We start from the raw sequence: 26,397 nt of genomic DNA, 5'->3' as shown, positions 1-26,397 counted from the left end.
GAGCTCGGCACCTGACAACTCGCGCCTCCCAGCCAGCCCCGCGGCTGGGCAGCCGCAGGTACAGCCCGGGAACCGCCCCGCCCGTGACCCTGGGCGCTGTCGGGCGGCGGGACCTTTCAGCCGCTGGACACCATCCCCGAAAGATGGGAGGGGGTGCCTGGGCGTACTGGACTGTACAGGGGCAGGGCTGGGCCTTTCTCCCCCACCTATACCCCAGGCCCAGCAGGTGCCTTTACTGAGTGGGTAAAAGAGGAAGGAGGAGGAGGGGTGTGTGTGTGTGTGTGTCTGCCTTCAGGAGGAGGGGTGTGTGTGTGTGTGTCTGTCTGCCTTCAGGAGGAGGGGTGTGTGTGTGTGTCTGCCTTCAGCTGGGCCTGAATGTGGAAGGACTGGGCATTAGGAGGTAAAGACGTGTGGGGGCCGTGTTGGGGTATGCGAATGTCATAGCACAGGCAAGTGGATCTGATATGAAGTTGCAGCATGTTGGTGTGTAAGCGTATCCGTATGGGTGGGGATGTCTGGGAAACAGTGTTTGGGCTGCACATTGTGTATCTAGGTGTTGTGTGTGCTGGAATCTGGCTCAAAGGGTAGTAAGTCAGAGTTGGGGGGTATACAGTTGTGTACTGAGGATGTTTGGAGTTAGATGTTTTGAGGATTTGGAGTTTAAGAGCTTCTAGGGTGTATAGGAGCTGGAGGGTGAAGGGTGTGAATGAATCTGGGATGTCTGGTATACAGGTGAGGGGTCTGTGTGTGTGTGTCTGTCCTGTCTGCATGTCATCTCGTCCAGGTGTACGTGGATGTGTGTTTTGGGGTGTGAGAGGGATCTGTGGGAGGATGTCTGTGTGTGAGGATGTCTGAGGAAGTGTGTGTTTGGACATGTGTGCTGATGTCTGGGTGTACATGTATGATGAGATGTAACAGCATCATCTGGAGATGGAGCGTGCTGGATCTGGGGGCAGGTGTTTGGGTTCAGGGGTGTGGGTGGGTCTTGGTGTGGTGTATCTGGGTGTAGGGATATGTGTGGAACTGTGAGGTTTGTATTTGCCAGGCCTCCAGGTGGGTTTTAAAATTCTGCCTCTAGAGCTTACCATCAAGTTTCCTTTCCTAGAAGTTTCTGCCCCTGGGATAGGTGGCCAGACCCCCCTGGGAACAAAGTCCCACCCAGAGTGGGATCGCACATCAGGGGCTCTAGTCAGGGCACCTTCCCCTCATTTTCCCACAGAAAAAACAGAGAAGAAAAGTGCTCTTCCTGAGGTCACACAGTACACTGGTCTCTCTTTTGGCCTCACTTTCTGTGGGCCTGGGATGGGATTGAGAGGCTGTGTTCTCTGGATGGGTCCTAGTCTGGCCGCAGCCCCCTCCAAGGCCTTTACCTTCAGCAAGCTTAGCTGGGGCCCCAGCTAGGGTCATTGGGCAACTCTGGGTCCAGACCCTATCCATCGCCAACCTCAGTCTCCCCATTCTCCATCTGATGAATGGAGAGAGAATGCTCACCCTCTACTGCTGGTTGAGACAGACGTCTCAACAGAAAAGTACAGGCTGGATCAGGGTGAGATCAAGCCGGGAGGGGACAGGTTGGGTGGGACCATTTCTCAGGCTGCTGGGACCCAGATGGGGAGTCAGGAGTGAGAGGGGGGTAACAGGAGGTCCGGGGAGCTCCAGCTGTGGCTGCTGTTGCTGTGGTAACAGTGCAGAAGGAGCTATTTAAAAACATGGCTGAGATATTGCTGGAAGCCCAGGCTGCCGGAAAACTGATTTCCGAGAGGCCTGGCAGGGAGAAGGAGGAGGGAGAGGAGACACCCCAGCAATTCCCAGGGTGGGGCTGGGACATCGCTGGTTCTGGGGACGGGGGATCCTCCGGGGCTGTGCATTTCTATAAGCTGCTCTGGGGTCTTCTCTGCTGTCCTCCCAGAGGTCAGTGTCCCCCTGAGTGTTTGGATTTAGAGAGGGAGGAACTGGGAGGTGAGCTGAATAAACGAATGAATGAGTGACTTTGTTGAATAAAGAATTTTGCTGCCACCCTGAAGGATTTTCCTCTAGGCATAAGGATATGATGCATGGATGTTGCTGAATGAACAAATGGCCTGTGAATGAGTGAAAGTTGAATGATTTTGTCAAATGAATGAATCAAGGAATGAATAAACGCAGGCTGAATGGGGCCCCCAGTAAGTTCCCACGAAGAAGCCTGGGCCCTGCTGAGTCTTTTCCTTCCATTCCCTTTCCCAGGAGCCCTGGCTGTGGCCAGGGGGCAGTGGGCCATGCCGGGGGCAGTGGAAGGCCCCAGCTGGAAGCAGGCGGAGGACATTGGGGACATTTACGACTTCCGTGATGTTCTGGGAACGTGAGTCTCAGGGCAGGAGGAAAGGGAGAGCTGTTCCTGAGCTGGGGGTGGGGGGGCAGTTGGGAAGGTCCTCACTCCTGGGCCTGACTGGCTGGGGAGGCTGAGTCCAGGGTGGTGCTTCCTCCAGCCAGTTGATCACTGCTTCCTGTTTCCTACTGCCCAGGCCCCACGGTGGCCTTGTATGGCCCGACTGGCCTGGGCTTCTCACTTCTGGCTGACAGTGGGTGGAACAGAGGCTGCTCTTGCCACAGCTCTGGGTTCCTGTGACGAGAAGAAAGTAGGAGGAATGAAGGAGCCAGTTTTTCAAACTTGCTGCCAAGAACTGGGGGTTCTGGCCTAGGTTTTGGAACTGAAGCTGGGCGTGGCTTTGTTCTCAGTGGTGGGAATCCAGAAATAACTCAAACCTGATCTCCCAAGTCGATCCCAAACATGTGAGGGAGACAGACCTACGGAAAATGACAACAGGGTGTGTGCTGTGCTCTAGCTAAATTTGGGAATGAGGACTTTGTTGAGCCCAGAGAGAGCAGTGGCTTCTGTGGGGAGAAGAACTTTATGGAGAAGGGAGTATTAGAGCCGGGGACTAAAGGATGGGTAGGAGTGTACTTGTCAGAGAGGGAGAAGGCATTCCAGGCAGAAGGAACAGCATCAGCAAAGGTTCAGAGGCATGTTATGTGTGGAAGGAGAGAGAGTCTAGTGGAGCTTCTCATCAGAGGCTGGGGGAAGAGTGGAAGAAGAGGCTGAGAAGAGAGAGGAACAGGTCATGTAAGGCCTGAAAGCCAAGCTATGGAGGCTGGACTTGACCCCATGAGCCACAGGAAGACATTTAAGACTTTGTGGCAGATTTGCAATTCAGGATGGTCACTCTGGCCACAGCACAGAAGGGAAACTGGAGAGGGACAAGACTGGAAACCAGCAATGAGGCTATCACAGTCACTAGTTATTCTGACGATTGAGCTTTCACGAGAGATGCTTTTCTTTGACTTATGGCTTCTTATTATCCCAGGGAAAGCAAACCGTCCTAGAAAGAACACTCAAGTAAACCCTCCTTAATCAGTGAACTTTAGTGAAAATGAATGTGTTCCTTTCTAAGAGCCTGTTAGAAAGCATTGCTTCTCAAACTTCAGTGAGGATACACATCACCTGACACTCTTGTTAAAATGCAGATTCTAGGGCTTCCCTAGTGGCGCAGTAGTTAAGAATCCGCCTGCCAATGCAGGGGACACAGGTTCGAGCCCTGGTCCGGGAAGATCCCACATGATGCGGAGCAACTAAGCCTGTGCACCACAACTACTGAGCCTACACTCTAGAGCCCGTGAGCCACAACTACTGAAGCCCGCGTGCCTAGAGCCCGTGTTCAACAAGAGAAGCCACCACAATGAGAAGCCTGCGCACTGCAACAAAGGGTAGCCCCCGCTCGCCGCAACTAGAGAAAGCCTGCGCGCAGCAACAAAGATCCAACACAGCCAAAAATAAAATAAAAATTAAAAATGCAGATTCTGATTTAGTAGGTCTAGGGCGGGGCCTGAGATTCCACACTTCTGAAAAGTTCCCAGGTGATACTGATGGTTCTTCATGGTTCTAAAGGGTGTTAAATAAGCCATGACTCAAATTGGCTTTTGCAGAAAAAGGAGTGAATGAGTCATGCACATAATAAAAAAGCCTAGGGAGTAAACTTCAGGCATGGGATGCAGGGGCTCACATGATGTTATCAGGAAATTGTCTTTGACGGTTTCTCAGCTCTGATTTCCTTTGTGTTGGCTTCATTCTCAAGCAGGCTCTCCCCAAGTGGTGGCAAAGATGACCACCATTAGCTCCAAGCTTACGTCTTACCAGCTTAGCAGGAAAGAGCACCTCATTCTCAAAGTGCCAGTAACCTGGCTTATATCACAGGACCCAATTACTGTGGCCAGGGGATAGACTACTCTGATTGGCCAGGTCACCTCTGGCACCAGGGAGGTGAATGAGTGATGGAGGGAGGCTCATCCCATCTCCTTGGTCTGGGGATGGTCACGTAACCCACAGGGGGATGGAGGAGAGGCTGGAGGGAAGCTGAGTTCCCCACCTCGTGAATCCCCTCTCTCTGCAGAGGGGCCTTCTCGGAGGTAATCCTGGCAGAAGATAAGAGGACTCAGAAGCTGGTGGCCATCAAATGTATCGCCAAGAAGGTTCTGGAGGGCAAGGAGGGCAGCATGCAGAATGAGATTGCTGTCCTGCACAAGTATGTGAGCCACATCCTGTCCCTGCCCTGGGTTGACCCTGCCTTGACCCCTCCCATTCGCTTCCTATCTCTGCTTTGGGCAAATCATCTAACCTCTCTGAGCCTCAAATTGCTCATTTGTAACACGAAGTAATAATCTCCACTTGGTAGGGATTTGGGGAGCATTAGAGGTCCCTTATTTCAAGTGCCTGGCACAACAGCTAACATGACAGATGTGACCGAGATGCCACTGCTTCTTTACAGTGGTTTAATGTCCAATCAGATCTAAAGGTCAGTCCTTGAACGTGTCTCAAACCCATGTATCTCAACTGACGTTATCTCTAGACCTACCGCAAGTTCCTGCCACATATTAAACCACCCAGCAAGTTGAAAAATGCCCATCTGCGGATGCCCTGACTCAACAACCAAATGGTCTCCAAACTGTTCATGCTGATGGGAAACCTGCTGTTCTCACTGGAAAGCTCATATAGCATCTTTACTTCCAGCCTCCCCCCAGAGCTTTCCAACCACCATGGGCAGGGACGAAATAATTATTTCCACTATTGGGTCAGGGAGACTGAGGCCCAGAGAGGACAAAGGACTTGCCCAAGGTCACACAGCAAGTTTGTGGCAGAGCCAAATCTTCCATCAAACTCAATTACCATCATTGATTCATTTCTGGAGCGTTTACTGTGTGCCAGGCATTGTGCCGATTCTTCCCTGCATTTCCTCACATGATCCTCACTCCACCACTTGGAGGGAAGTACTATCACTGGCTTCATATTATAGATGAAGAAACTGAAGCCCGGAGAGGTTACCCTCAATTCAGTGAATATGAGTGAGCACCCACTCTGCACCAGGTGTGGAGCAACGGTGGTGAGCAAGATAAAGCTGCTGGTCTCGTGGAGATGATGTTCTGGTGGGGGAGGCTGACAACTTTATAAACCCAGACAAGTGTTAAAATCATATACTGATCAGCACTGTGAGGTGAGAAGACTTGCCCCCGAACAGCACGTGGCAGAGGCGGATGAGGACCCGGGTCTGTCTGACGCCGGAGCCCAGTGTTAACCCCTGTGGCTCTCCTGCCTTCCATGACACTATGATACATCATGGTAGATCAGCTTTTCCCTCTGAGGCCCAGATCTCAGGCTCGTCCTGCCCAGGTTTGCAGGCGGTGGTTCTTCACCATGAGGGTGGGGAGGTGGCTGAACTGTCCTCACCTCTGAACCACCTCATTTCTCCTTTCAGGATCAAGCACCCCAACATTGTAGCCCTGGATGACATCTATGAAAGTGGGGGACACCTCTATCTCATCATGCAGCTGTGAGTGGCCCTGCCTCTGCACCTTCCTCACAGCTCTCCCTGCTGCCCCCTCCCTGGCCTCTCTGCCTTCCGTTCTCTTGTCCAGACTGCCCTGTCCCTGGCTACAGGGTGTCAGGTGGGGAGCTGTTTGACCGAATTGTGGAAAAAGGCTTTTACACAGAGCGGGACGCCAGCCGCCTCATCTTCCAGGTGCTGGATGCCGTCAAGTACCTGCACGACCTGGGCATCGTACACCGAGACCTCAAGGTGGGTGTGAGGGTGTGTGGGGAGCTGGGGCACCCAGGGGTGGGGCCTCTGCAAACTCCTGAGACCTTGGGTACCTCTCACCCCCTTGCTGAGCCCTGCTTTCCCATCTGCAGAATTGACCCGGTAAGCCCTAAACTGCTTCCTCCCCATTCCATCTCTGACACACAAATGGACACAAAGGTGAACTGTGCTGTTATTTTATCCCAGTCGCATCTTATGTCTTTTTCTGATAATAAAAGTCCCACTTGCCCTTTGTAGAAAACTTGAATGGGGTAGCAAAACACAAAGAAGAAAGCCAGAAGCCCCTGAAAGCCTGCTCCTCAGAGACAATGATGGGGTTCACGTTTTGTAGTACATCTCATTCTGCTCTAGAAGAGTGCTGGGGTGAAACAGATCTGGGTCTGAATTCTCTCCCTGCCACTCCCCTCCCTAACTGTAGATTCTCAGGCAAGTCACTTTGCCTCTCAAGGCATCAGTTTCCCCCACTGTAAAGTGCGATTATTCAGAGTGGGCTAGCAGGGATGTGGTAAGGATAAACTGAAATCAAGCACAAGACAGGATCTGGCGCACAGGAGCTCCTCAAAAATTCTTTAGGGTGTCACAGTACACACCTGAGGTTTATAGGAAATTCCGTTCCATATCCCCAAGGCCCTTGTCCTTTTGGAACTTCGAACTTAATTGAGTTTCTTGTGCCTCCAACCAAGATGGCAGCTGTGATGCCACAGTGGCTTTTGGGGGGCTCGCTGGGGTGCTTGGGGAGGCAGAAGGTCCTGCTGGCCTCTGGCCATCTCCCACTCCTCTTCCCCCACCTCCCATCTTCCAAGCCAGAGAATCTGCTGTACTACAGCCTGGATGAAGACTCCAAGATCATGATCTCCGACTTTGGCCTCTCCAAGATGGAAGACCCCGGCAGCGTGCTCTCCACAGCCTGCGGGACCCCAGGATACGTGGGTGCGGAAGGCCGTGGGCTGGGACTGTGGGCGGGGGGAGGAACCCAAAGCTGCCGGGCAGATTTGTCACCACCATGTCCCCTTCCCTCCACAGCCCCTGAAGTGCTGGCCCAGAAGCCCTACAGCAAGGCAGTGGATTGCTGGTCCATTGGGGTCATCGCCTATATCCTGTGAGTGGGGGCCTTGGCCGTTGGGGATGTGGCTTCAGAGTTCTTCTCTCCCCTACTTTGCTCTCTTCCTCCTCCTTGCCATTTCTTCTTTCCTGCCATCCATATTTATATCTACCAATTAATGACTAATATTACTTCACTCAACAGATACTATGTTTCTGGCACTGTGCCAAGCACTGGGGCTTTAGCAGAGAATAAGACAGACAAGGTGCCTGCCCTCAGGGAGCAGACATGCTAGTAAGGGAGACAGAAAATAAATAAGTAAATCTATAAAATAATGGCAGGTGGTAAGAAATATTAAGAAGAAAAATCAAGCAGGGGAGGGAGATGGGGATGGATGCTATTGTAGATAGGAGGTCAGGGAGCCTCTCTGAGGAGGTGGCATGAGTGGCATCCTGACTGAAGTGAGGGAGCCAGACATTCGAGGTGTGGGGGGAGAATGGTTTAGGCAGAGGGCACAGCAAGTGCAAAGGCCCTGAGGAAGGACAGATGGCGGCATGTTAAGGAACAGAAAGCCAGGGTAGCTGGACAGGAGTGAGCAAGGCAGAGAGGGCCAAATTTCCCCCCTTTGTAAAAGGGGGAACTCCTTCCTGTGGGTCCTGCCTGCTCCCTGAGACTGCCCCAAAGCTCCATCCTGGAGCCAGTGGGTACAATGAAAATGGAAATGAGAATGAGTTTCTCCTTGCCCAGGCTCTGTGGTTATCCCCCCTTCTATGACGAGAACGATGCCAAACTCTTTGAACAGATTTTGAAGGCCGAGTACGAGTTTGACTCTCCTTATTGGGACGACATCTCTGACTCTGGTATTTGGGGCTTTGCTTTCTTCCCCTGGGTCCTACCTCCGGTGCCTTCCTCATCTGCTTTAGGGGTCTCCTCTCTGCCTTCCTTCCACCAGATTCCCCAGCCCCAGACTAACAGAGCTGTCTTCGAGACCAGACACCCACCCTGGGTGCTTCTCTTTGCCTGGCTCCTGGCCTGAGAAACTGTAGGCTTTCATTCATTCGGTCTTCAAACATAGTATTTTAGAAAATACCTCCCCCCACTGACTTCCTAATGCCTAAGACACCACCATTCATGTTTTTATCTGTCTTCCTGTGCCTCCGATTAGGAGGCAAAGCTGTGAAGCCATTATCAGTCATGTACACATCAGTGTGAATACACTGAGCACAATCTTCTCTAGGAACAAGTTATTCTTAAGGGAGAAAGCTGGAGGGTTGGGGTGGGCCTGGGGTCTTAGAGAAAAGGGTGCGGGTGGGGTGGTGAATGGACAGATCTGGCTTCGGTGCCAGCCAGACCTGAGGGGTGGGTTCTATCTTGGGGGTGTTCTCAGGCACCACCATGCTGTCTTTGCTCTTGTCTTGGGGATTCAGCCAAAGACTTCATCCGGCACTTGATGGAGAAGGATCCAGAGAAGAGGTTCACCTGTGAACAGGCCTTGCAGCACCCCTGGTGAGAGCTCCCACAAGCTGCAGGCTGGGGTGGGATCTGGGGCCCCCAGGCCTGCCTCAACCTTCACTGACAACCCTCCACACACATCCGCTCTAGGATTGCAGGAGATACAGCTCTAGATAAGAATATTCACCAGTCGGTGAGCGAGCAGATCAAGAAGAACTTTGCCAAGAGCAAGTGGAAGGTGAGCCCACATTTAGTCCTGGGTCCCAGCCTCCCCAGGACTCCTCCCCAGCCCCATCCAGCCCTCAGCTCACACAGCAGCTTGCACCTTGTGGGGCACACTGTAAATGCTCAGGGGTGCTTACTGAAGAACCTCATTCATTCATTCAATGCTCTGACACCTACTCTATTCCAGTGATGGTCCCTGACCTCCAAGTCTAGAGGGAGAACAGTGTATACTTCTTAAGGAAACATCGAACCCAAGCTACGAGATCCTGGAAGGGGCATAAACCCGTCAGACGTGATAGCCGAGTAGGAATTAGCTGGGCACAGCAGAATAATGTCTGAGGCAGACGGAACCAGGGTGCAAAGGGCCAGGAGACGTGAGAGTGCAGCCATTCAGGGCAGTGTAAGCGCTAAGCCTGGCTGGACTGGAGGAGCTGTGGGCCAGGAGCCCAGGCTGCAGACCCAGGCAGGGGCCAGGCTGCTCGGGGGCTTGAGTGCCACAGTGGAGCAATGATTTGATCCTGGGGATGCTGAGAAGGATTTTCAGCTGGAACTTGCCCATTAGAAAGGGCTCTCAAGATGCAGAAAGGCACAGAGGAGGCTGGGAGACCCTTTAGGGGGCTGTGGCAGAGACATAGTCAGGAGACAGTGAGGGCTTGGACCAGAGCAGTGGCACTGCGAACAGAGAACACTGGTTGGTCCAGGAGTCGTTTGGGAGGCAGAACTGACAAGAAGTGATGGTACAATGGATATTGAGGGAGAGAAGAGATGTCCAGGGCTGGCCCAAGATTTTGGTCGGGGATGAAGTAGATGGCGGTACCGTCACTAAGATGGAGATCCCAGGGGCAGAAACTTGTTTTAGGGGATGAGTTTGGTTTGGGACATGGTAAATTTGAGGGACATCTCACTGGATAGGTTGAATAGAGAATGATACACACACACCTGGGCAAGTTAGTTAACCTCTCTGTGCCTCAGTTTCCTCCTTTGACAATGGTGACAGTAATAGTGCCCACCTCAAAGACATTCGTGAAGATTAAATGAACTACTATGTAAAGTGCTTAGAACAGTGCCTGACACATAATGCTATATTGTTTACTCTTATGTGAATATAAATTAATTATATATAAAAAGTTACACACGTCTATCTATATATACATTTTATACATGTGTGTGTGTATTACTATATGATATGACTGAATATAGTTTAATAAAGCCTTGTAGATGTTTCAGGGAGTTTTAGGCGATCAACCAATATTGCCTGAATAAAACTAACAGAACTGCTGCGAGAATTACACCGCCAGACCCTGCCCCGTGATGTCCTGCTCTCTCCAAAGTCCCTTCTTCTGCCTCTCTCCACAGCAAGCCTTCAATGCCACGGCTGTGGTGCGGCACATGAGGAAGCTACAGCTGGGCACCAGCCAAGAGGGGCAGGGACAGACGGAGAGCCACGGGGAGCTGCTGGCCCCAGCAGCTGGGGGTGAGGCCCTGGGCTCTGTGGAAGGGCAAGGGTGGTCCACAGAGAGGTACCCACACTAGAACAGAGGGTCTCCTCCTGTGGCCAACTCTGCTTTCTCTCCCTGTGTAGGGCCGGTGGCCAGCTGCTGCTGTCGAGACTGCTGCGTGGAGCCGGGCCCAGAACTGTCTCCCACACTGGCCCCCCAGCTCTAGGGGCCTGGATCCCCTGTGTAGGAGGGGTTGGGGGCAGCCTGCTCCCCCCCTCCCTGAACTGGGGAGTTACCCTGCTCCACCCGCTCCACACCCCTTTCCCTACAGCCCCTCCACTGCATTTTCCATACAAATGTTTCTATTTTATTGTTCCTTCGTATAATAAAGGGAAGAGGTTAAAACCACAGGTAGCTCTGTCTCCCCAGACAACTCCCATCCCACACTGTCACGCAAACTGCTTGATTTGAGGGTGCCTGGGCCCTGAGGTAGCTGCAAGGAGCCCCCTTTCCAACATGAGACTGGATGGGGGTGAGAAGGGGGAATGGTGGGGAGGGGTATTTGGGGCATCCCTTCGTCCAGCGCCCCCACCTAGCCTTCCGGCCCTGGGCATCTCTTTCTGCGCTTTGCTGGTGGCTCCTGAGCTCGGTGGGGTTGGCGCAGGTCAGCACTGAACAGCACCTGGTCGGGGGGAGGAGTCTGAGTCGAGAGAGGGTACACTGGGGTCAAGACTGGGGGTGCCGTGTGGGGAGCCGGAAGGGTTCATGGGGGTCAGGGCTGAGGCAAGGAGAGTCCACTGGAGTCAGGGCTGGGGTGGGTGGAGAGTCCTTTAGGGTCACCTGGGGCAGTGGCGGGGTAGAAGAAAGTGGGTCAGGGCTTGGGGCGAAGTCCTATGGGGTCTGGACTGGAGAAGGACGGGAAGGCTAGGTACACTCACTGCTTGGGCCCAGCCAGCATAAGGTCCCCACAGGCTCCGGAAAAAGCTTCCTAAACCAGAAGTGGTGAGGCGACATTGATTGGCCCTCCTGCTCCCTATCCACAAGGGTGGGGCGTAGGGGGAGGTGTGGGAAGTTTCCACCACCTCAGCTCACTGCCAGTCCCGACATCCCACTCTCTCCTTACCCAGTTCCTTGTTGGCCTGGGGGCTCGGACCCTTGGTGGTGGGGTGCCAGCTGTAGTCACATTGAGCGATCTGCCACACATGGACATCCACGGGCACAGCCTGGGGCTTGTCTAGGGCCATCAAGCAGATGCAGTCGGCCACCTTTGACAGACACAGAGTGAGCCACAGAGGAGGAATGGCAGGGTCCAGCCAGCAACCTGCTTCTAGCCCCAAAGCCAGCTGCTTCCTTCTCCACTCTGAGGTTACTATGATTGTACATTCTATTAATAATTTAAAACACAGCTGTGTGGACTTCCCTGGTGGCCCAGTGGTTAAGAACCCGCATGCCAATGCAGGGACATGGGTTCCAGCCCTGGTCCAGGAAGATCCCACATGCCGCGGAGCAACTAAGCCCGTGCGCCACAGCTACTGAGCCTGCGCTCTAGAGCCCATGAGCCACAACTACTGAGCCCATGCACCTACAGCCCGTGCTCCGCAACAAGAGAAGCCACTGCAATGAGAAGCCCGCGTATTGCAATGAAGAGTAGCCCCTGCTCACAGCAACTAGAGAAATCCTGCGTGCAGCAACGAAGACCCAATGCAGCCAAAAATAAATAAATAAATTAATTAATTAATTTTAAAAAAGAAATAGCTGCTGGTATTAAGAAATTCTTTTAAAAAAAATATAGGGCTTCCCTGGTGGCGCAGTGGTTGAGAGTCCGCCTGCCGACGCAGGGGACACGGGTTTGTGCCCCGGTCTGGGAAGATCCCACATGCCGCGGAGCGGCTGGGCCCGTGAGCCATGGCCGCTGAGCCTGCACGTCTGGAGTCTGTGCTCCGCAGCGGGAGAGGCCACAACAGTGAGAGGCCCATGTACCGCAAAAAAAAAAAAAAAAAAAATATATATATATATATATATATATATATATAAAACAGCTGTGATGAGAGTGCTACTGGGTGAACATCTTATGTGTGTCAGGTTCTCTATTTTTTTATAAATTTATTTATTTATTTAATTTATTTTTGGCTGCATTGGGTCTTCGTTGCTTCACGCGGGCTTTTCTCTAGTTGCGGTGAGTGGGGGCCCCTCCTCGTTGTGGCACGCAGGCTTATTGTTGTGGCTTCTCTTGTTGTGGAGCACGGGCTCTAGGTGCACGGGCTTCAGTAATTGTGGCACGTGGGCTCAGCAGTTGTGACTCACGGGCTCCAGAGCGCAGGCTCAGCAGCTGTGGCCCCCGGGCTTAGTTGCTCCATAGCATGTCGGATCCTCCCGGACCAGGGCTCGAACCCGTGTCTCCTGTATTGGCAGGCAGATTCTTAACCACTGCGCCACCAGGGAAGCCCCTTGTCTTGTTTCGCAGACAAGAAAACTGAGGTTCTGAAAGGTGAAATGACTTGGCCAAAGTTACACAGCTAGGCAGACGCAGAACCCAGATTTAATTAGGGTTAGGCTGGAGTTCAGAGCCCATTAAAAAGAGTTCTTTAAGCAAAAGTTCATTTTTAAAGTACAGAGAAATATAAAAAAGAAAACAATAAATGCCAAATTCCTAATCATCTTTCTGATAGCTAACGCTGTTGATATTTAACAAGAAGTTCTATAAGTGCATATAATTTTACGAGAAGAACAAAATGAAAAGTGGAAACATCTTTTCATTTGTCTTCCCAAAGGTAACCACTATTAAGTTCCCTGTGATTCCTTCTGGAAATTTCTGCATATAGCAGTGTATATATGTACCTAAACAAATGGTTTTTCTAAAAACGCATTCAAAGAGCAATGTCTTTTATACCCTTTCTGCATTCTACATTTCTCTAATAAAACATCTGCTGGTATCCTTTCTCCTTCCCACTCTGCCTCCAGAAGAGAAGCCCGCATCCAAGCACCCAACTCTCAGGCCTGCCTTCTCTCCTCCTCCGCTACTCTCTGCATGGGTGGTGAGGGCAGCTCCTACCCCCCTGGGGCCTTACCTTGGTGCCTACCCCAGGCAGGGTGCAGAGGGCCTTATGGGCCTCCTCGTAGGGTGCCTTGCGCAGCTGCTGCAGCCAGGGAAGTCCACCCCGTTCTTCCAGGATGGCTCGGGCACTGGCACTCACATAGCGGGCACGATACCCCAGGCCCAGCTTCCTGAGCTGAGCCTCCACCTGTGGCCCTGTGGGGTGGTGGGGAGGGGATCAGGGGTCAGGCATTATCACATCCTTCCTGTCATCAGGCTAGTGTGTGAGCCCTGCACCCCACAGGAATGCTTTCCCTAAGCACCCCTCTCCTACCTTGCCACCCTCTGGGAGACCCCAGGACACTTGCATGTACAAAGGAAAGGGTTAAGGCCTGGGTTCTGCCCCTCCACAAATGTTCTCTGAGCACTGACTATGTGCTGTGCACTGCAGAAGGGACTGAGAAGGACTTGCTGCCCTGGAGGAACTCCCCAGTTAAGTTCCTTAACCTTTCCAAAGGGCGTTCACATTCATGATCTAAAATAAAAGTCATGATAACAGCAACAGCTTCTATTTTCAAGTCCCGGGTATCATGCATGGGCAAAGTGCTTTAGGTACATTATCATGCTTACTTTTCTCAAGGACCCTGATGACAACATTATTGTTCTTCCCACTTTATGGATGGAGAAAATGAAGGCCTAGAAGAGGTTAAGTAACTTGATCAAGAAAGGACATGGTAGAGATGGGACCTTGCACTGAGGTCTGGGACACCAAGCCTGTGCTCTTAACCCATTGCACTACCTCATGATTGCTTTATTCATCCCTCAAACCCTTCTGGATAGAGACTGTTATTCCCATTCCACAAACAAGTTAAGAGAAGCTTGGAGAGGTGAATGAATTTCTTGAGGTCTTATGACTACTAAGCTGGGAGCTAAGACCCAAGATTGGGTTTCTAAGCACCTAAAACATTCTGTTTTCTCCAGAGGGGGCTGTCTCCTTGCTATGCAGTCACCAAGCACTTTCTCTAGCTTGGTTCTCACAACTGCCAACTGACATACTTGCCTCTGTAAAATACTTGCCTCACAGGGCTGCCGTGAAGAACATATGCGTTTCTGGTTGCAGAATTGTTGGATTCATTGCAGAGATAACAAGTTGAATTTTCTGTTTACATCCCATAAGCCAAACACTGTGCTAGGTGCAGTATGTGTATTCCTTTACTCAACCCTCATGACAACTCTGATAGGTAGGTGCTATTCTTTTTTTTTTTTTTTTTTTTTTGCGGTACGTGGGCCTCTCACTGTTGCGGCCTCTCCCGTTGTAGAGCACAGGCTCCGGACGCACAGGCTCAGCGGCCATGGCTCACGGGCCCAGCCGCTCTGCGGCATGTGGGATCTTCCCGGACCGGGGCACGAACCCGTGTCCCCTGCATCGGCAGGCGGACTCTCAACCACTGCACCACCAGGGAAGCCCAGTAGGTGCTATTCTTATCCCATTCAATGGATTAAAAAACTGAGGCACACAGAGGCTAGATAATGGCTCAAGGTCATATACGTAGAAGTCACGTGCCAGAGTTGAGATTCTGACCCAGGCAGGCTGTCTCTAGAATGCGTGCTCTTAAGTCCAAATTACTGTACACTGTATACAGATGTCTTCTGATGAGCCATTGAACCCATGGGGCAAAAGGTCCAGACTACTGAGGTGCTGACATTTCAGGGACAGATAAGGAAGATGAGGTGTAACTGGGGCTGATCAGACCAGGCAGGGCAGTATTCTGGATGAGGGCAGTATTTAGAAAGGCAGGAAGCTTTGAGATGGGAGAAGGGCACCAGGGGAAAACTGAACAGACCTTGAGAGCTGCTGGAAGGCCTGGAGGCAAGGACCCACCTACTCACCAGCCAGGGCCTGCAAGCTGGGGAAGCCATGGTAGGTGACCTCATCAAGCTGGAGGAGCCGAGGTCCGAAGGTCTGGCAGAGCCGCTCCACCATGCCAGTGATGCGGGCAATGTTGTTGTTGGAGGAACAGATGAAGGAGAAGAGACACTCGATGGGATCCTGTTGCAGGAGTCGCACACCTGGGGACCAGAAAGGCAGAGGGACCAGAAATCACCTGTTATTGGGAGTGGCCTCTTCTCACCCTCAGATTCTAGGTACCAAGGCTCTGGGGTATCCCAGGGGAATGAGGGACAGCACTGTTAGAGAAAGCAACACCAGAGCTCTCATTCCTCATAGCATCTTGTGAGGTCTGGGTTATCATCCCATTCCACAGATGAAGAAGCCACAATGTAAGCACTATGAGGGTGGGGATTTGTTTCTGTTTTGTTCACTGTGGTATCCCCAGTCGCATAGCTGATGCTCTGTAAACATTTACAGAATGAATGATGTCACCAGCCCCAGATCACAAAGCCCGGATTTGGCTCAATATCCTTGTCACTCCACTATGGTGGTCAGCAGGACAATAATAACAGTAATAATAATTACTATGTGTCAGGCACTATTCTAAGCACTTTACATGTCTTAGCTTCTTTAATCCTCATAAAATCCTATGAAGTGGCTATAATCCCCATTTTACAGATGGTGAAACTGAGTAACTTAACCAAATCACAAGCACCCCAACCCCTGCCTCAGGCTCTGTACTCACCTTGGAATTTCTGAGCCACCTCTTGAAAGTGGGGGTCCACAGAACTCCAATGGTGATACAGCTGAGCAAGGCTGACATCCAGCCGGAAGTACTGTCGCACGGCCTTTAGCTCTTCCAGTGTGGGCCTGCCAACCCGGCCCTTATCCCCTCGGTACACAGTGCAGTAAAGATGCTCCTCAGTCTGGGTCAGTGTCCATACCTGGTCGGCCAGCACGCCACTCCAGTGCGCAGGGCTTTGCTCCCTCCACCTGACCCCCAGGCACAGGGCAGCCCTAGTACTCAGTTTCCCTTCCTGCACCCTTTGGGGCCCTCCCATCTTATAACTGCTCCATATACAAAACTGACTTACAAATTGCAAAGTAAAAGTGCTTTCTTTTACATCAGTTATATCATGTAATCCTCGCAACAACACTGCGCAGGCTTATTACCTCACCTCCACTTTATAAAGCATGTAACAGGGTCACCACCCGTGCCTCAGTCTCCTCTTTTGTACTCTGAAGTTTCTTCATCACCCCCAATGCACCCCAGGATCTGCTGTGCCGAGGAGCCAGGAGCCAGGGTCACTTACCGGAATGACTGTCCAGAAGCCAGAACCAGGTCCAGGCGCAGCTCAGAGCGTGGACAGGGGATGGAGGCCCACAGGGCCGGGACGGAGGCTAGAGTGCGATGTCTCATGCTACGCTGCAGAAGGGAGCGGGCTAACATTTCCACGTCAGGCTCCGCCCCATGATGCCCTCGCCCACTCAAAGCAGCTCAACGCTCCGCCGAGACACCGCCCCAAAGGTCACGCCCCTCTAGGCCTCGCCCACCAAATCCTAGCCTCTTAATTTGCTTATTTAAGGCCCGCCCAGTTTTATTCAATTTCTCCACTCCCCAAAGGGCCCACTCCTTGCGGTTCACCAACGCTCCGTCCCTCCCACTCTGTCCCGACACTCCCGTCCTTCCTCCTTACGTATCCTCCCCCGCCCCCCACAGCCTCCGGGCGCGCACCACTGTCCCCACTGTCCCAAAGAGCTGCCGCGACTTTGGGAAGCGCGCGGAAGCGCTCTCTTCGGCTTTCTCCGGCGTCCGACCTCTCTCACCGGAAGTACGGTTCAAGCCCGGCTAATTGGATCCAGAGGTAGCCAATCCACGGAGAGTTAAGAGTCGCCAATGAGAATCGGGCGTGGCGGCGGGTGGGCGGGCCTTTCCGTGGCGCCGCAGCGGTTGGCGCGCGCTGGGCTAGCTGCCCGCCCTTGGGCTTTCCTCTGTGGGCTCGGCTGCACTCGGCACGCCGGTGTGTCCCATCCCCGCTCCCCAGGGTCCGGGCGCACTGTGCGCCCTCAGGCCCCAGTCCTCACTGCCTGATCTTCTCAGAGCCCTGGGATTCCTCAGGGTCTGCCCGCCCACAGAACCAAGTCCTATCCCTCGCCGTCCTTAGCCTTTCTCACCGAGCCTCTCGGGGCTGATCCTCGCCCTCCTCAGTCGGCCTCCCCTGAACCACCCCCTCACTGAGAATCGCGCCGGAACGCAGCTCCGGGCCCGCCGAGCCTCTGAGGTGTCTCCACGGCATCTGGCTCCCGAGGATTCTGCCTTCGCGCTCACCCGCGGAGCCGCTACCCTCCAAGGGCTTGTCCCTGAGCCTCGACGCTGTAGGCTTAGGCCTCCTCACAGACTTCCTCGTCAGAGGCCTGCCTCCTCGGACTGTCCCGCCGGGCGCCGCCCGCTGGCTGCCACAGCTGCTCCCTCCGTCTAGGGCCTTCCTCCACAGCACTCCCTCAGCCCTGCCCAACGGGGCCTGGGTAGGCCTGCCTCGGGGACTGCGCCCAGCGGCCCAGAGAGGCCACAGGACCACCAAGTGTGTGGCCCCCCGGGCAGCCCCGGTGCCAGGGTCGGCTACCTGACCCAGGAGAGATGTATCATGTAACTTCTTACCTTCTGGAGAAAGACACAAAAAGCAGGGCCACAAGAACTGCCTCTGGGCGGTGATTCTTGGTTACTGTATCTGAGCCATTAGCCTTCAGATTCCTTAAGGGACAGACTGACGGCTGATATATCTCTGTGTCCCTCTTGCCACAGTTCCCAGCAGCGGGGGCCGTGAGCCTGGCAGCGTCTCAGTTCCGGGCTTCAGGAGTTACCAGGCCCTGGGGCAGCTGCTTCCTGTGTCTGTCTCCTTTGCAGGCACGACGGCCCACAGGTGCCTAGTGCTTAGAGGGCATTCCTCCAGTAAATGCTTACATTGGAAGAGAAGGTGTCAAGGTGGGGAATGAAGAGTCCCTCTGCATTCCTGCTGAGGCCCCAGCTAAACAGGGGAAGAAGGGTCACACAGCTATAGTGACTGAAGCAGCACCCGGACCGTCTCACTGGCAAAGGACTCGAAGCATCTGCAGTTCACGAAGGAATGGCCACGAGACTCCTCCCTTCCAGCCGTTCGGCATACTGGTTGAAGAGCCAGCTGTGGAGGCAGGCTGTTGTTCAAATGCTAGCTCTGCGACTTCCTAGTTGTGGGAACTTTGGCAAGTTACTTAATTTGTCTAAACCTTGGTGTCTTTGTGGAGATAACTACCCTGTCATTAACTTTCCCCGTAGTTATTGCAAGGATTATACAAAACTGTGTATCTAAAGGTGCTTCAGCACAGGGTCTACCACTCAGTGAAGGAAGGACATGGGGAATGGGAGCTGTCATACTGGGTTAGCCAAAGAGTTCGTTTGGGTTTTTCCGTAAGATGTTACAGAAAAACACGAATGAACTTTTCGGCCAACCCAATATTATCTTTGCTGTTGTCTTACAAATGCAGCAGGCACAGCAGCCAGCAACCACTTGGGCCCAATTATTTACCATCCCCGAGGAACACAGCCTCACTTTTGCCCTGGCAGAAGGCAAGAACCAAGAATTCCAAACAGACCATTTATTTTCTAAGAATCAATATATTTTCTTCCTTTGAAATAAATACAAACCAGTTTGAAAGGTGGGGGAATCTATGGGAAGAAGGGAAGTGGGGACAGGCCCCAGTCTTTTTTTTAGTACCAAATGACTCTGGCGCGACCCGGAAACGCAGTTACAAATGAGAATAATTTAAATTCTCCACTATTTACAGTATTTACAACAGCAGGGGAGGGGGGTCACCTAGTGCCCCTCTTCCGGGCTGGACAGACATCAATCTCAATGCTAGGCTGTGCAGATGCCAGCTCACCTCACCACCTCAGGGGCCTCAGGCCACTAGGCAGTTAGGGGTTCTCCTGGCATGAGTAGGCAGAGGTGGTTGGATGGCCTGTTTTACGCAGCGTCCTAAGCTTGGCCCACCAACGTGCGCTACAATGCCGTGAGGTCTCTGGAGCTTTCTGGCCTGTGGAACCTCCCCTCTCATTGCGCAGAGCCCCCATGGGCCCTTGGAGTGTTCTGTACAGTCCAGCTGCACTCAGGGCGGGAGGGACCTCCCCCACCCAGCTTCCCCTGAGACTGGCCCCAAGACCAGGAATGAGTCAGTGCAGAGGCCGGTGCCACTCCAGGACAGTGAGCAAAGGGGAGGAGAGAGGTGGCAGGGCACTGTAGGTTGGGTTGTGCTGGACAGTATCAGTCACTATCGCTGGTCTCACTGCTCTGCTCGCCCTGCACCTTGCTGCGGTGCTGCAGAGCCCTGTGGTAGGCGATCTGTACTGACTTGCGGATGTTGGATTTCCGGCCCTCCAGCATCTTCTCCTTGTCAAGGTCCTGGTTCACGCCCAGAGGAACCAGCTTAGTCCTGGGCAGCCACTGCCTGTAGGACGAGGTGAGAAGCGAGTAAGTCATCTCTTATCTCTGGGGGAGCAACAGGCACCAGCCTTCCTCACTTGTTCATTCCTTCAAAAACTCCTCCTGAGTGCCCCACTCTGGGCCAGGCTCTGGTGGGAATTAAAGAAACCAAGAGATGCAGTCCCTGCTCTCAAGGAACTGCTCACAGGCTAGTGATGAAAAGAGCCCAGTCATCGGTCACAACGGGGTAATCATAGGTTAGTTATGGGCACAAAAAGGAGCCTTGACCTACCCTGAAATAGGTACCTTGTCCAGTGGGCTCCAGGCAGACTTAACTGACATTAAACATCCTCTGCAGACAATTAACAACCAGAGACCACACATGTAAGTGTGACGGAACAGGCATTCAGAACCTGAATGATTATGCCTGCTTTATCCCCATCTTGTCACCATGGAGGCAGAGGTGGGAAAAGTAAGTCTAGAAGCCACTTTAGTCTGGGTGGGGAGCCACCCCCACATTTGTCACAGTCACTCACGGTCCTTTGATTTCTAGCTACAGCTGTCTGTCAGCTGCTGCCCGCTCAGTCTCTCAGACTCTTGGTCAACACAACCCTTTTGCTCAAAGATCTAAGTCCCTCCCCCACTGATTTATGACAGCTCAGGCTGTCTGTTGCTGGAGTTCCCTGGCAACCTGCCCCGATACCGAGGGTTGCATCTGTGGCTATGAGTCACATCAAATGCTCCCCTCCTCCCTTACCAGGTTCGCTTGTTGTCAAAGAAGAGGACGAGGTAGAGATGCTCTCGGGCTTCCTGGGTCATCTGTTCCCCAAGTTTCAGCACCTCCAGTGGGGGCACAGGGATGGGAACCCCATGGTGGAACATACCTTCCCGGGGCATCTTTGGATCAATGATCTAAGGGTGTAATAAGACCTTGGTTTAGTTCAGTCTCCTTCCCAAGGCTTACCCTATCCAAGAATTTGGAGACTACGTCTGAAGTGGGAACAGAAAAAGGTTACCACACTCCTAGGGCTGCAGTGCTGACCCTTGGCTTATTCCCATGCTGAACTATTTCAGAGCCCAAGGGGCAAAGGGAAGAAAGAGGGAGAGATGGAGAAACTAACCAGGGACCTCTAAGTGTCTATCTGCCAAAGACTCCTGTGCTCTGCAGCTCAGCAGAGAGTAGAAAAAGTCTGCTACTTTTGAGTCTGTGTTCTGGGGTTGGAAGACAAGGGATATGACAAGAAAAGTGGAAGCCTACCAGAGCTGGGTATGATGGATACCCTCGGCATTTGGCCCACACCAGGTCCAGAGCATCCAGTGGGGAGTCCTCATCCTCTGACAGCCAGCCAGCTCCCCGGCCCAGACTCTTCCTTACCACTTCACAGGAATGGGAGAGAGGGGGCGGATCAGCAGTCCGGGGTCTGGCAAGGCCCTGACACTGGGCCCCCAGAACCCCTGGCTTTGGGCAGGCGTACTTACTGCTGTGGCCCACGCCGCGGCCAGTGCCCACGGAGTAGGCCTCGTTCTCAGTGCCTGAGGTATCTTCACTGCTATCCTCTGGGAACGTGCCCCGAGAGAAGGAGGGCTTGCCCCGGCCTTGTTTTGAAGGCGTTGTGCTGTGGACAAAAGGGAAGCTCAACTCAAAGGAGGGGAAGAGTGGGGAATGGCATGGTGGGTATCCTCCCTTCTTTAAGCCCCTAGGGTCTAAGACGTTTGGAAAGCAGAGGCTACTTGAAGAATTTCAAACTCAAATGCCCTCAGGGACTTGGGGGTGATCTGACTGAAGTGGGCTGGACATAGCAGTAGTGCTGAATGCATGCGCCCGTCTTAAGTCAACAGTGGCCAGAACTGCCAGTCTGATTTTTACAGAGACTACAGAAACTGGGAATTTTATATGCCACTTCCGAATCTTTTTTTTTTTTTTTTTTTAAGACTATGCTGGCCAAACAAAATGTCTGCAGGCCAAATCCAGCCCACAAGGAACCAGTTTATGCCCTCTGTTCTAAACCATCAGCTTAACACAGGGTGGGCTCCTCTGTTTCATTATGGTGACAGTCTCATCTATTCCATTTATTTTGCAGAGAACCTTTGGTTTGAGCCATCTTAATCTAGGCTAAAATGGCTGCCACCCCACTCCCCATAGGGAAATCTAGAAGGCCATCCCGGAGGTGCGTCTTGATCCGGAGGACTGGTACCTGGTCCGGTCTGAGGCAGCGCTGCTGCTGCTACTGCTGCTGGACTCAGAGTCCGAGCTGCTCCGAGGAAGGCTGCAGTCATTACGATACACCAAGAAACTCTTCTTTACTGGCTGGTTTCCACCGCTGAAGCCGTTGGCTGGTAAGTCTTGGTTGGGGGGAGGGGGGAAGGGAAGGAATCAGTCAGGAAGATGTAGATCAGAGATCTACTGGGGGTAAGAGGGACTTAGAGCTTGGCTTTCACTTCTGTGCTGGAAAATTCCTCCAACCTTGGCCAGCAGAGCTAGCTCTGGGCAGTGTCCACCACAGTTGGCCACAGCTCTGCCCCACCCCTTGCACTTCCCTTGGCAGTTACTGGCCTTAGGACACAAATGGCTTAAAGGAGATTCCCCAAGGAGGATAAGAAGAGAAAAGGTGAAGTGATACAATGGAGGTGGGGGGGCCCTGGATGGGAATCTAGCTGGGTCAGCATCTCTGGGCTTCAGTTTCCCCATCTGTAAAATGAGGGAATGGAATTAAAGGATTCCTAAGGGCCCTTCTAGCTCTGATATATTATGGGCAAATGAAGGGATAGGTGGGAGTTATATTGGGAAGGATGGCAGCTTTGCTCACTCTACTGCGGGGCTGGGTGATGGCGAGGCTCACCCATTGGGGGGTCTTCTGTGGATTTATCACTGTCGCTGTCTGAACTCGAACTGGGCCGAGGGCTCCTACCCCGCTTGCGCTGACGCAGGGAGCCCATGATGGGGAGCTGGGGGGGCCCCACAGGACTGCCTCCGTGGCTGGGGGTCATCTGGCTCTCCCGGTTTTTGGGGGGCCGGCCCGGCCTCTTGGGCGGTCCAGCTGTCTTCGGGTTCTTTTTGGAGAACAGAACTGAGGTTCTCCTGCCCACCTCATGTGCGGGGGTTGAGGACATGTTGGGACCCAGGCCTGGAGCAGAGAAAGAGAGAAGGAGAGTCGGTGAGGGGCCTGATGTGGGAAGGGCATACATCCAGGGTAGGCCCTGGGTATATAGGACCATAACTCCAGCTAGAGTAGGGGAGATAATCTGGGGGGCATGGAGTTGGGAACATTGTCTCTTATACAAATAGCCAGAGAGGCAGCTAAGAGGCCCTTGACTGGGGAATTGAGGGAGAGAGTGCAGCTGGCTGTGCATGAGGGACCTCTGCCTGGGGCATGGCAGGCGCTGAGTGTGTGCTGCAGAGTCAAAGTCTGGCTGGCCTCGGGGTCCACCATGCTGCGGGGTTCAGACCTTTGCTTGTCTCCTGGCTGCTGCTCTCCTCGGCGGCACTGTCTGTCTGCCCGTCCTTGTCACAGGCTGCCGGGTGGGGTGTCAGGCTGCCCCGGCTGGAGGGGCCATGCCGCTCAGGCCCATCCCGTCCAGTTTCCCGCTGGGTGGCAAGCTTGCGCCGCAGTGCCGTCATCTCTTTCTTGATCATCTTTGCACGCCTTGAGCGGCCCACGCTCTGCTTACTGGCATTCACCTCATCCAGCCGCTCAAGCAACAGCTTCAGCTGCTCTTCCACCGGCAAGTGCTTCTGGTTCTCCAGCAGGACCAGCCGCTCTTCCTCTGCTGCCAGGGGTGGGAATAGGGAGGAAAGGGTCAGACTCAGGGCAGTCCTCTGGGCCCCGTGAACCTGGGCAGGCAACAAGAAACCCACTCTTCTCCCCCTCTGCTTCTCACCAGGAGCAGCTGTAAAACAGTAGCACCGAGATGTGCAATGGCAGGGACTGCTATGCGTTCACCCAGTCTGGCTTCTTAGAGCGCATTCCTGGGGATAGCCTGCCACTGCTCAGCCTAGCTGCTTCCTGCCTACACAATGCCTGCTCCCAGGAGGGGACTTTGGAAAGCTGTTCATCCCTGGCATTGGCGTCTATGTGGAGGTGTGACTTATCACCCACCATCTTCGGTGTGGTGTGAGGCCTCGTCTCCAGCCAGGCTGTGGGGGATATGCATGCCCGTCTCAAAGTCAATGCCCATTTTTTCTGCCTGGCGCCGGGCCTGGCGGAGCACAGCACCACCCTGCTCACGGAGCCGCACTGCTGCCCGGTAGAAGATGGTATCCTTGGCATTATACTTGAGGCAGTTGCTGACGATGAGGTTGAAGTCCTCCTCAAAATCATCAAAGTTCAGGTAGCGGTAAGCCTCCAAGTTCTGCTTCATGGTGAAAAAGTCCATAGGCTTTTTGATGTGGTCTAGGTAGTCAGGTACCTGGGAGAACACGGTAGGTGTAGCTAAGTGGAGATACGTTCCTCATTCCCCCTGAACCCCTGTTCCTAATAACCTCCCTTGAAATGCATCCAGCAACCTCCTCCCACCACAGTTAGAGGCAGGCATTCAGCACAGGGGAAAAGAAAGCCGGATTCTAGTCTTGACTTTACTAGTCACAAGCTGTGTGACCTTGGCAAGCCTCTTAACCTCTCTGGGCCTTCTTTTCCTCACCTAGAAAACAGTAATGAAATTACAGCCAAATCTATCTCCTAGAGCCATATGACGCTTTAGTAAGAAAATGACTAGGGGAATCCTCTGGAAAAAAACACCACCTTGCATTCCTATAGCTCTCTTTACTTATCATTAAGACTTATAAGGAGGCTGCTGCCTCAGGCCTCTCATTTTATACCTTTTAGAGAGAAGAGTCTGCCAGTCAGGACCTAGGGCTTCAGAGATGGTTCTTTAGGTGCTGAGCCTTCTAAATTCTCCGTTCTAGGGTTCAGCACCCGGAAAGTGTCTTCCTGCCCTGGGATAATTCATTTGGCAGACTCAGTCCCTGCCTCTGGGGAAGGAGTGCAGATTGCCTCCCATTCTGGGCCCTTGGGATATGACAGGGACAAGACAGAGTCCAGGTGATGCATGTGGCTCCAGTTCATCCTGGAGCCCCAGAGCCACCAGCCCCTCTCTTCAAGGTCCCCTCCTAGTCCCTGGCCCAGACCTGCAGCGGGGGTCCATCTGGGAGAGGAACAGAAAGAAGGTGGAGTGAGGGGAAGGGATTCTTACTTCGTCCAATTCGGTTACCTCAGACAGAGGGACCGGCTCGCTGAAGATGTTGCCTGTGTCCTTCTCTTGGAGCTGCTCCAGGGTTTTTCGAAGGAGGATGAGGAAAGGGGTCAGCTGCATCTCCATGGCAATCTGCTGGACCTTGATCTGACACACATAAAGGCCCGATCAGCCAGGCCTAGGCCGTCCCTTGGCAGAGAGGTCTGAGGAGATGGCTGTAGCTGGTATGGGAACTCGCCTTCCTTCCCACCCTACACAGCTCGGTGTACTTGACTCCTCTGGACTTTCCCTTCCTTGAGCTCCCAGCACCAGCTACCTGCATCACATAATTTAGGCTTCCGGTCACACTCTCCTGCGACATTCTGCTTCCGGTGGGCTTGAGAGCAAACTGAGCTCACGAGACCTGACTCCCGCATCAGCCCTGTTGCTTCCTGGACAGGTGACACATACTTGTCCATGTTTTCTGTTTTCCTGGGTCTGTTTTCTCTACTGTAAAAAAGAGTTGGCCCAGGAGCACTCACCGTCTCCCTTTTGAGTTTCTCCCGCTTGCGGATCAGCTCCACCAGCAGCCGGGCTCGCTCCAGGTCGTGCCGAAGCCGCTGCCAGGACTTGAGCTGTTCTTTGAGGGCCCAGTTCTTGTCCTCAGAATCTCTCTGAAGAGGCAAAAGAGGGATCAGGAAATGATGAGAGAGCCAGAGGGGACGAGAGCCCAGGAAGCTTGGGTCAAGGGCAGGCAAAGCCAAAGGAGGGAGCACAGGGATTTACTGGTAGGCTCACTAACTAACTGAAGTGGAAGCTCCTCAACCCACATGGCCCCTAGGCCCAGCACAGAGTCGGTGCTCAGTATATGCTTGCTGTGAACGAACAGATGAACACATAGGAAAAATGCGTTAAAAATCATCTGTAAGGATTTCATCCTGAGCTTGCTTTGAGGCCTAGTTTAAAGGAGGAAACAGCCCAAGCCCTCAGACACTGGAAACTGGAAACAGTCACAAATCTCTGTCCTTGGGGACTTCCCTGGCGGTCCAGTGGTTAAGACTCCACGCTTCCAAGGCAGGGGGTGCGGGTTCGATCCCTGGTCGGGGAACTAAGATCCCACATGCCGGGCGGTACGGCCCCCCCAAAATCTCTGTCCTCGTGCCCCTGGCACTAGTTCCTACAGCCCACAGGGAATCTGACACAGTACCCCAACTTGGTCACAGTTCCTCTGCGACTGCAGGTGTGTCTGCAGGCGACGCAGCAGTGGGACCCCATTCCGTGACTGCCTCTTCAGCGTCCAGTAGCTGTGCAGCCTCTGCATGAACTGGCTCTTCCTTTGGATGGTCAGGCGGTTAGTGATTTTACTGAGCCTGGGAAGCGGAGAGCAAAGAGAAAAACCTCTTGGGCCCTGATTTTCTTAAGCAGAACAGTGGTCTCTGGCTAATGAGAGTTTCTGAGTGGGGCTAAATAGGGAATAAATCTACTGTCAAAAAGGCCTATGACACTGGGCTAAGGCAAAGAAGAGCGAAGAGAGCTGTCAATGGCAACTCAGCAGACAGGGAG

At 53.1% G+C, this 26,397-nt stretch overlaps 3 protein-coding genes across 45 annotated transcripts in view; 1 reads left to right on the top strand and 2 right to left on the bottom strand.

Annotated features, from left to right (window-relative positions):
- Nucleotides 1-16,937, bottom strand: part of OGG1 (8-oxoguanine DNA glycosylase) — a 36,306-nt gene extending 19,369 nt beyond the window's left edge. For 3 of the 28 annotated variants that reach the window (XR_004528622.2, XR_012323911.1, XM_033865387.2), the window contains exons 1-5: nucleotides 16,522-16,937; nucleotides 15,954-16,201; nucleotides 15,208-15,387; nucleotides 13,352-13,533; nucleotides 11,407-11,548 (exon numbers count right to left, since the gene is read on the bottom strand). Coding sequence is in view for 16 of the 28 variants with exons in the window: in XM_033865387.2 (XP_033721278.1) it covers nucleotides 11,407-11,548; nucleotides 13,352-13,533; nucleotides 15,208-15,387; nucleotides 15,954-16,201; nucleotides 16,522-16,658 (889 nt within the window). In the remaining 12 variants the exon portion in view is untranslated. The other 25 variants (XR_004528620.2, XR_004528621.2, XM_033865381.2 and 22 more) reach the window with 23 other exon arrangements.
- On the top strand, nucleotides 43-10,691 carry CAMK1 (calcium/calmodulin dependent protein kinase I). 2 transcript variants are annotated; one of them, XM_073787663.1, is made up of 11 exons: nucleotides 43-58; nucleotides 2,224-2,338; nucleotides 5,784-5,858; nucleotides 5,966-6,104; nucleotides 6,929-7,055; nucleotides 7,149-7,224; nucleotides 7,915-8,027; nucleotides 8,595-8,673; nucleotides 8,770-8,857; nucleotides 10,201-10,318; nucleotides 10,427-10,691. In XM_073787663.1, exons 2-11 carry the CDS (start codon nucleotides 2,256-2,258, stop codon nucleotides 10,507-10,509), a joined length of 981 nt encoding a protein of 326 aa, XP_073643764.1. In that variant the 5' UTR covers nucleotides 43-58; nucleotides 2,224-2,255; the 3' UTR covers nucleotides 10,510-10,691. The 2 variants fall into 2 exon arrangements, with proteins under 2 accessions (XP_073643764.1, XP_033721283.1); XM_033865392.2 differs by lacking the exon at nucleotides 43-58 and adding an exon at nucleotides 4,425-4,556 and having other exon boundaries at nucleotides 2,230-2,338.
- Nucleotides 16,938-18,840: 1,903 nt separating the features above from the next.
- Nucleotides 18,841-26,397, bottom strand: part of LOC101327768 (copine-9) — a 41,810-nt gene continuing 34,253 nt past the window's right edge. For 6 of the 15 annotated variants that reach the window (XM_073787620.1, XM_073787623.1, XM_033865346.2 and 3 more), the window contains 10 exons: nucleotides 26,042-26,204; nucleotides 25,377-25,508; nucleotides 24,856-25,002; nucleotides 23,763-24,072; nucleotides 23,113-23,433; nucleotides 22,506-22,790; nucleotides 21,861-22,008; nucleotides 20,924-21,281; nucleotides 20,423-20,577; nucleotides 18,841-19,690 (listed from right to left, as the gene is read on the bottom strand). In XM_073787620.1, the coding sequence (XP_073643721.1) occupies nucleotides 19,507-19,690; nucleotides 20,423-20,577; nucleotides 20,924-21,281; nucleotides 21,861-22,008; nucleotides 22,506-22,790; nucleotides 23,113-23,433; nucleotides 23,763-24,072; nucleotides 24,856-25,002; nucleotides 25,377-25,508; nucleotides 26,042-26,204 (2,203 nt within the window). In that variant the 3' untranslated portion in view covers nucleotides 18,841-19,506. Of the gene's footprint in view, nucleotides 19,815-20,422; nucleotides 20,578-20,923; nucleotides 21,282-21,860; nucleotides 22,009-22,505; nucleotides 22,791-23,112; nucleotides 23,434-23,762; nucleotides 24,073-24,855; nucleotides 25,003-25,376; nucleotides 25,509-26,041; nucleotides 26,205-26,397 lie in introns of all 15 variants that reach the window. The other 9 variants (XM_073787619.1, XM_033865353.2, XM_033865347.2 and 6 more) reach the window with 9 other exon arrangements.

The sequence above is a fragment of the Tursiops truncatus genome, chromosome 10, assembly GCF_011762595.2.
Source record: "Tursiops truncatus isolate mTurTru1 chromosome 10, mTurTru1.mat.Y, whole genome shotgun sequence".
NCBI lineage: Eukaryota > Metazoa > Chordata > Mammalia > Artiodactyla > Delphinidae > Tursiops > Tursiops truncatus.
The sequence above is the reverse complement of the archived record's forward strand: the minus strand, read 5'-3'. Positions and strand labels throughout refer to the sequence as shown.

Excerpts from the sequence above, each read along its gene's own strand:
- CAMK1 (XM_033865392.2), top strand. The coding sequence starts at position 2,256 with ATGCCGGGGGCAGTGGAAGGCCCCAGCTGGAAGCAGGCGGAGGACATT. Across the intron at positions 6,105-6,928 it reads TCGTACACCGAGACCTCAAG|CCAGAGAATCTGCTGTACTA; the intron begins GTGGGTGTGAGG and ends CCATCTTCCAAG. Across the intron at positions 10,319-10,426 it reads GCTGGCCCCAGCAGCTGGGG|GGCCGGTGGCCAGCTGCTGC; the intron begins GTGAGGCCCTGG and ends CTCCCTGTGTAG.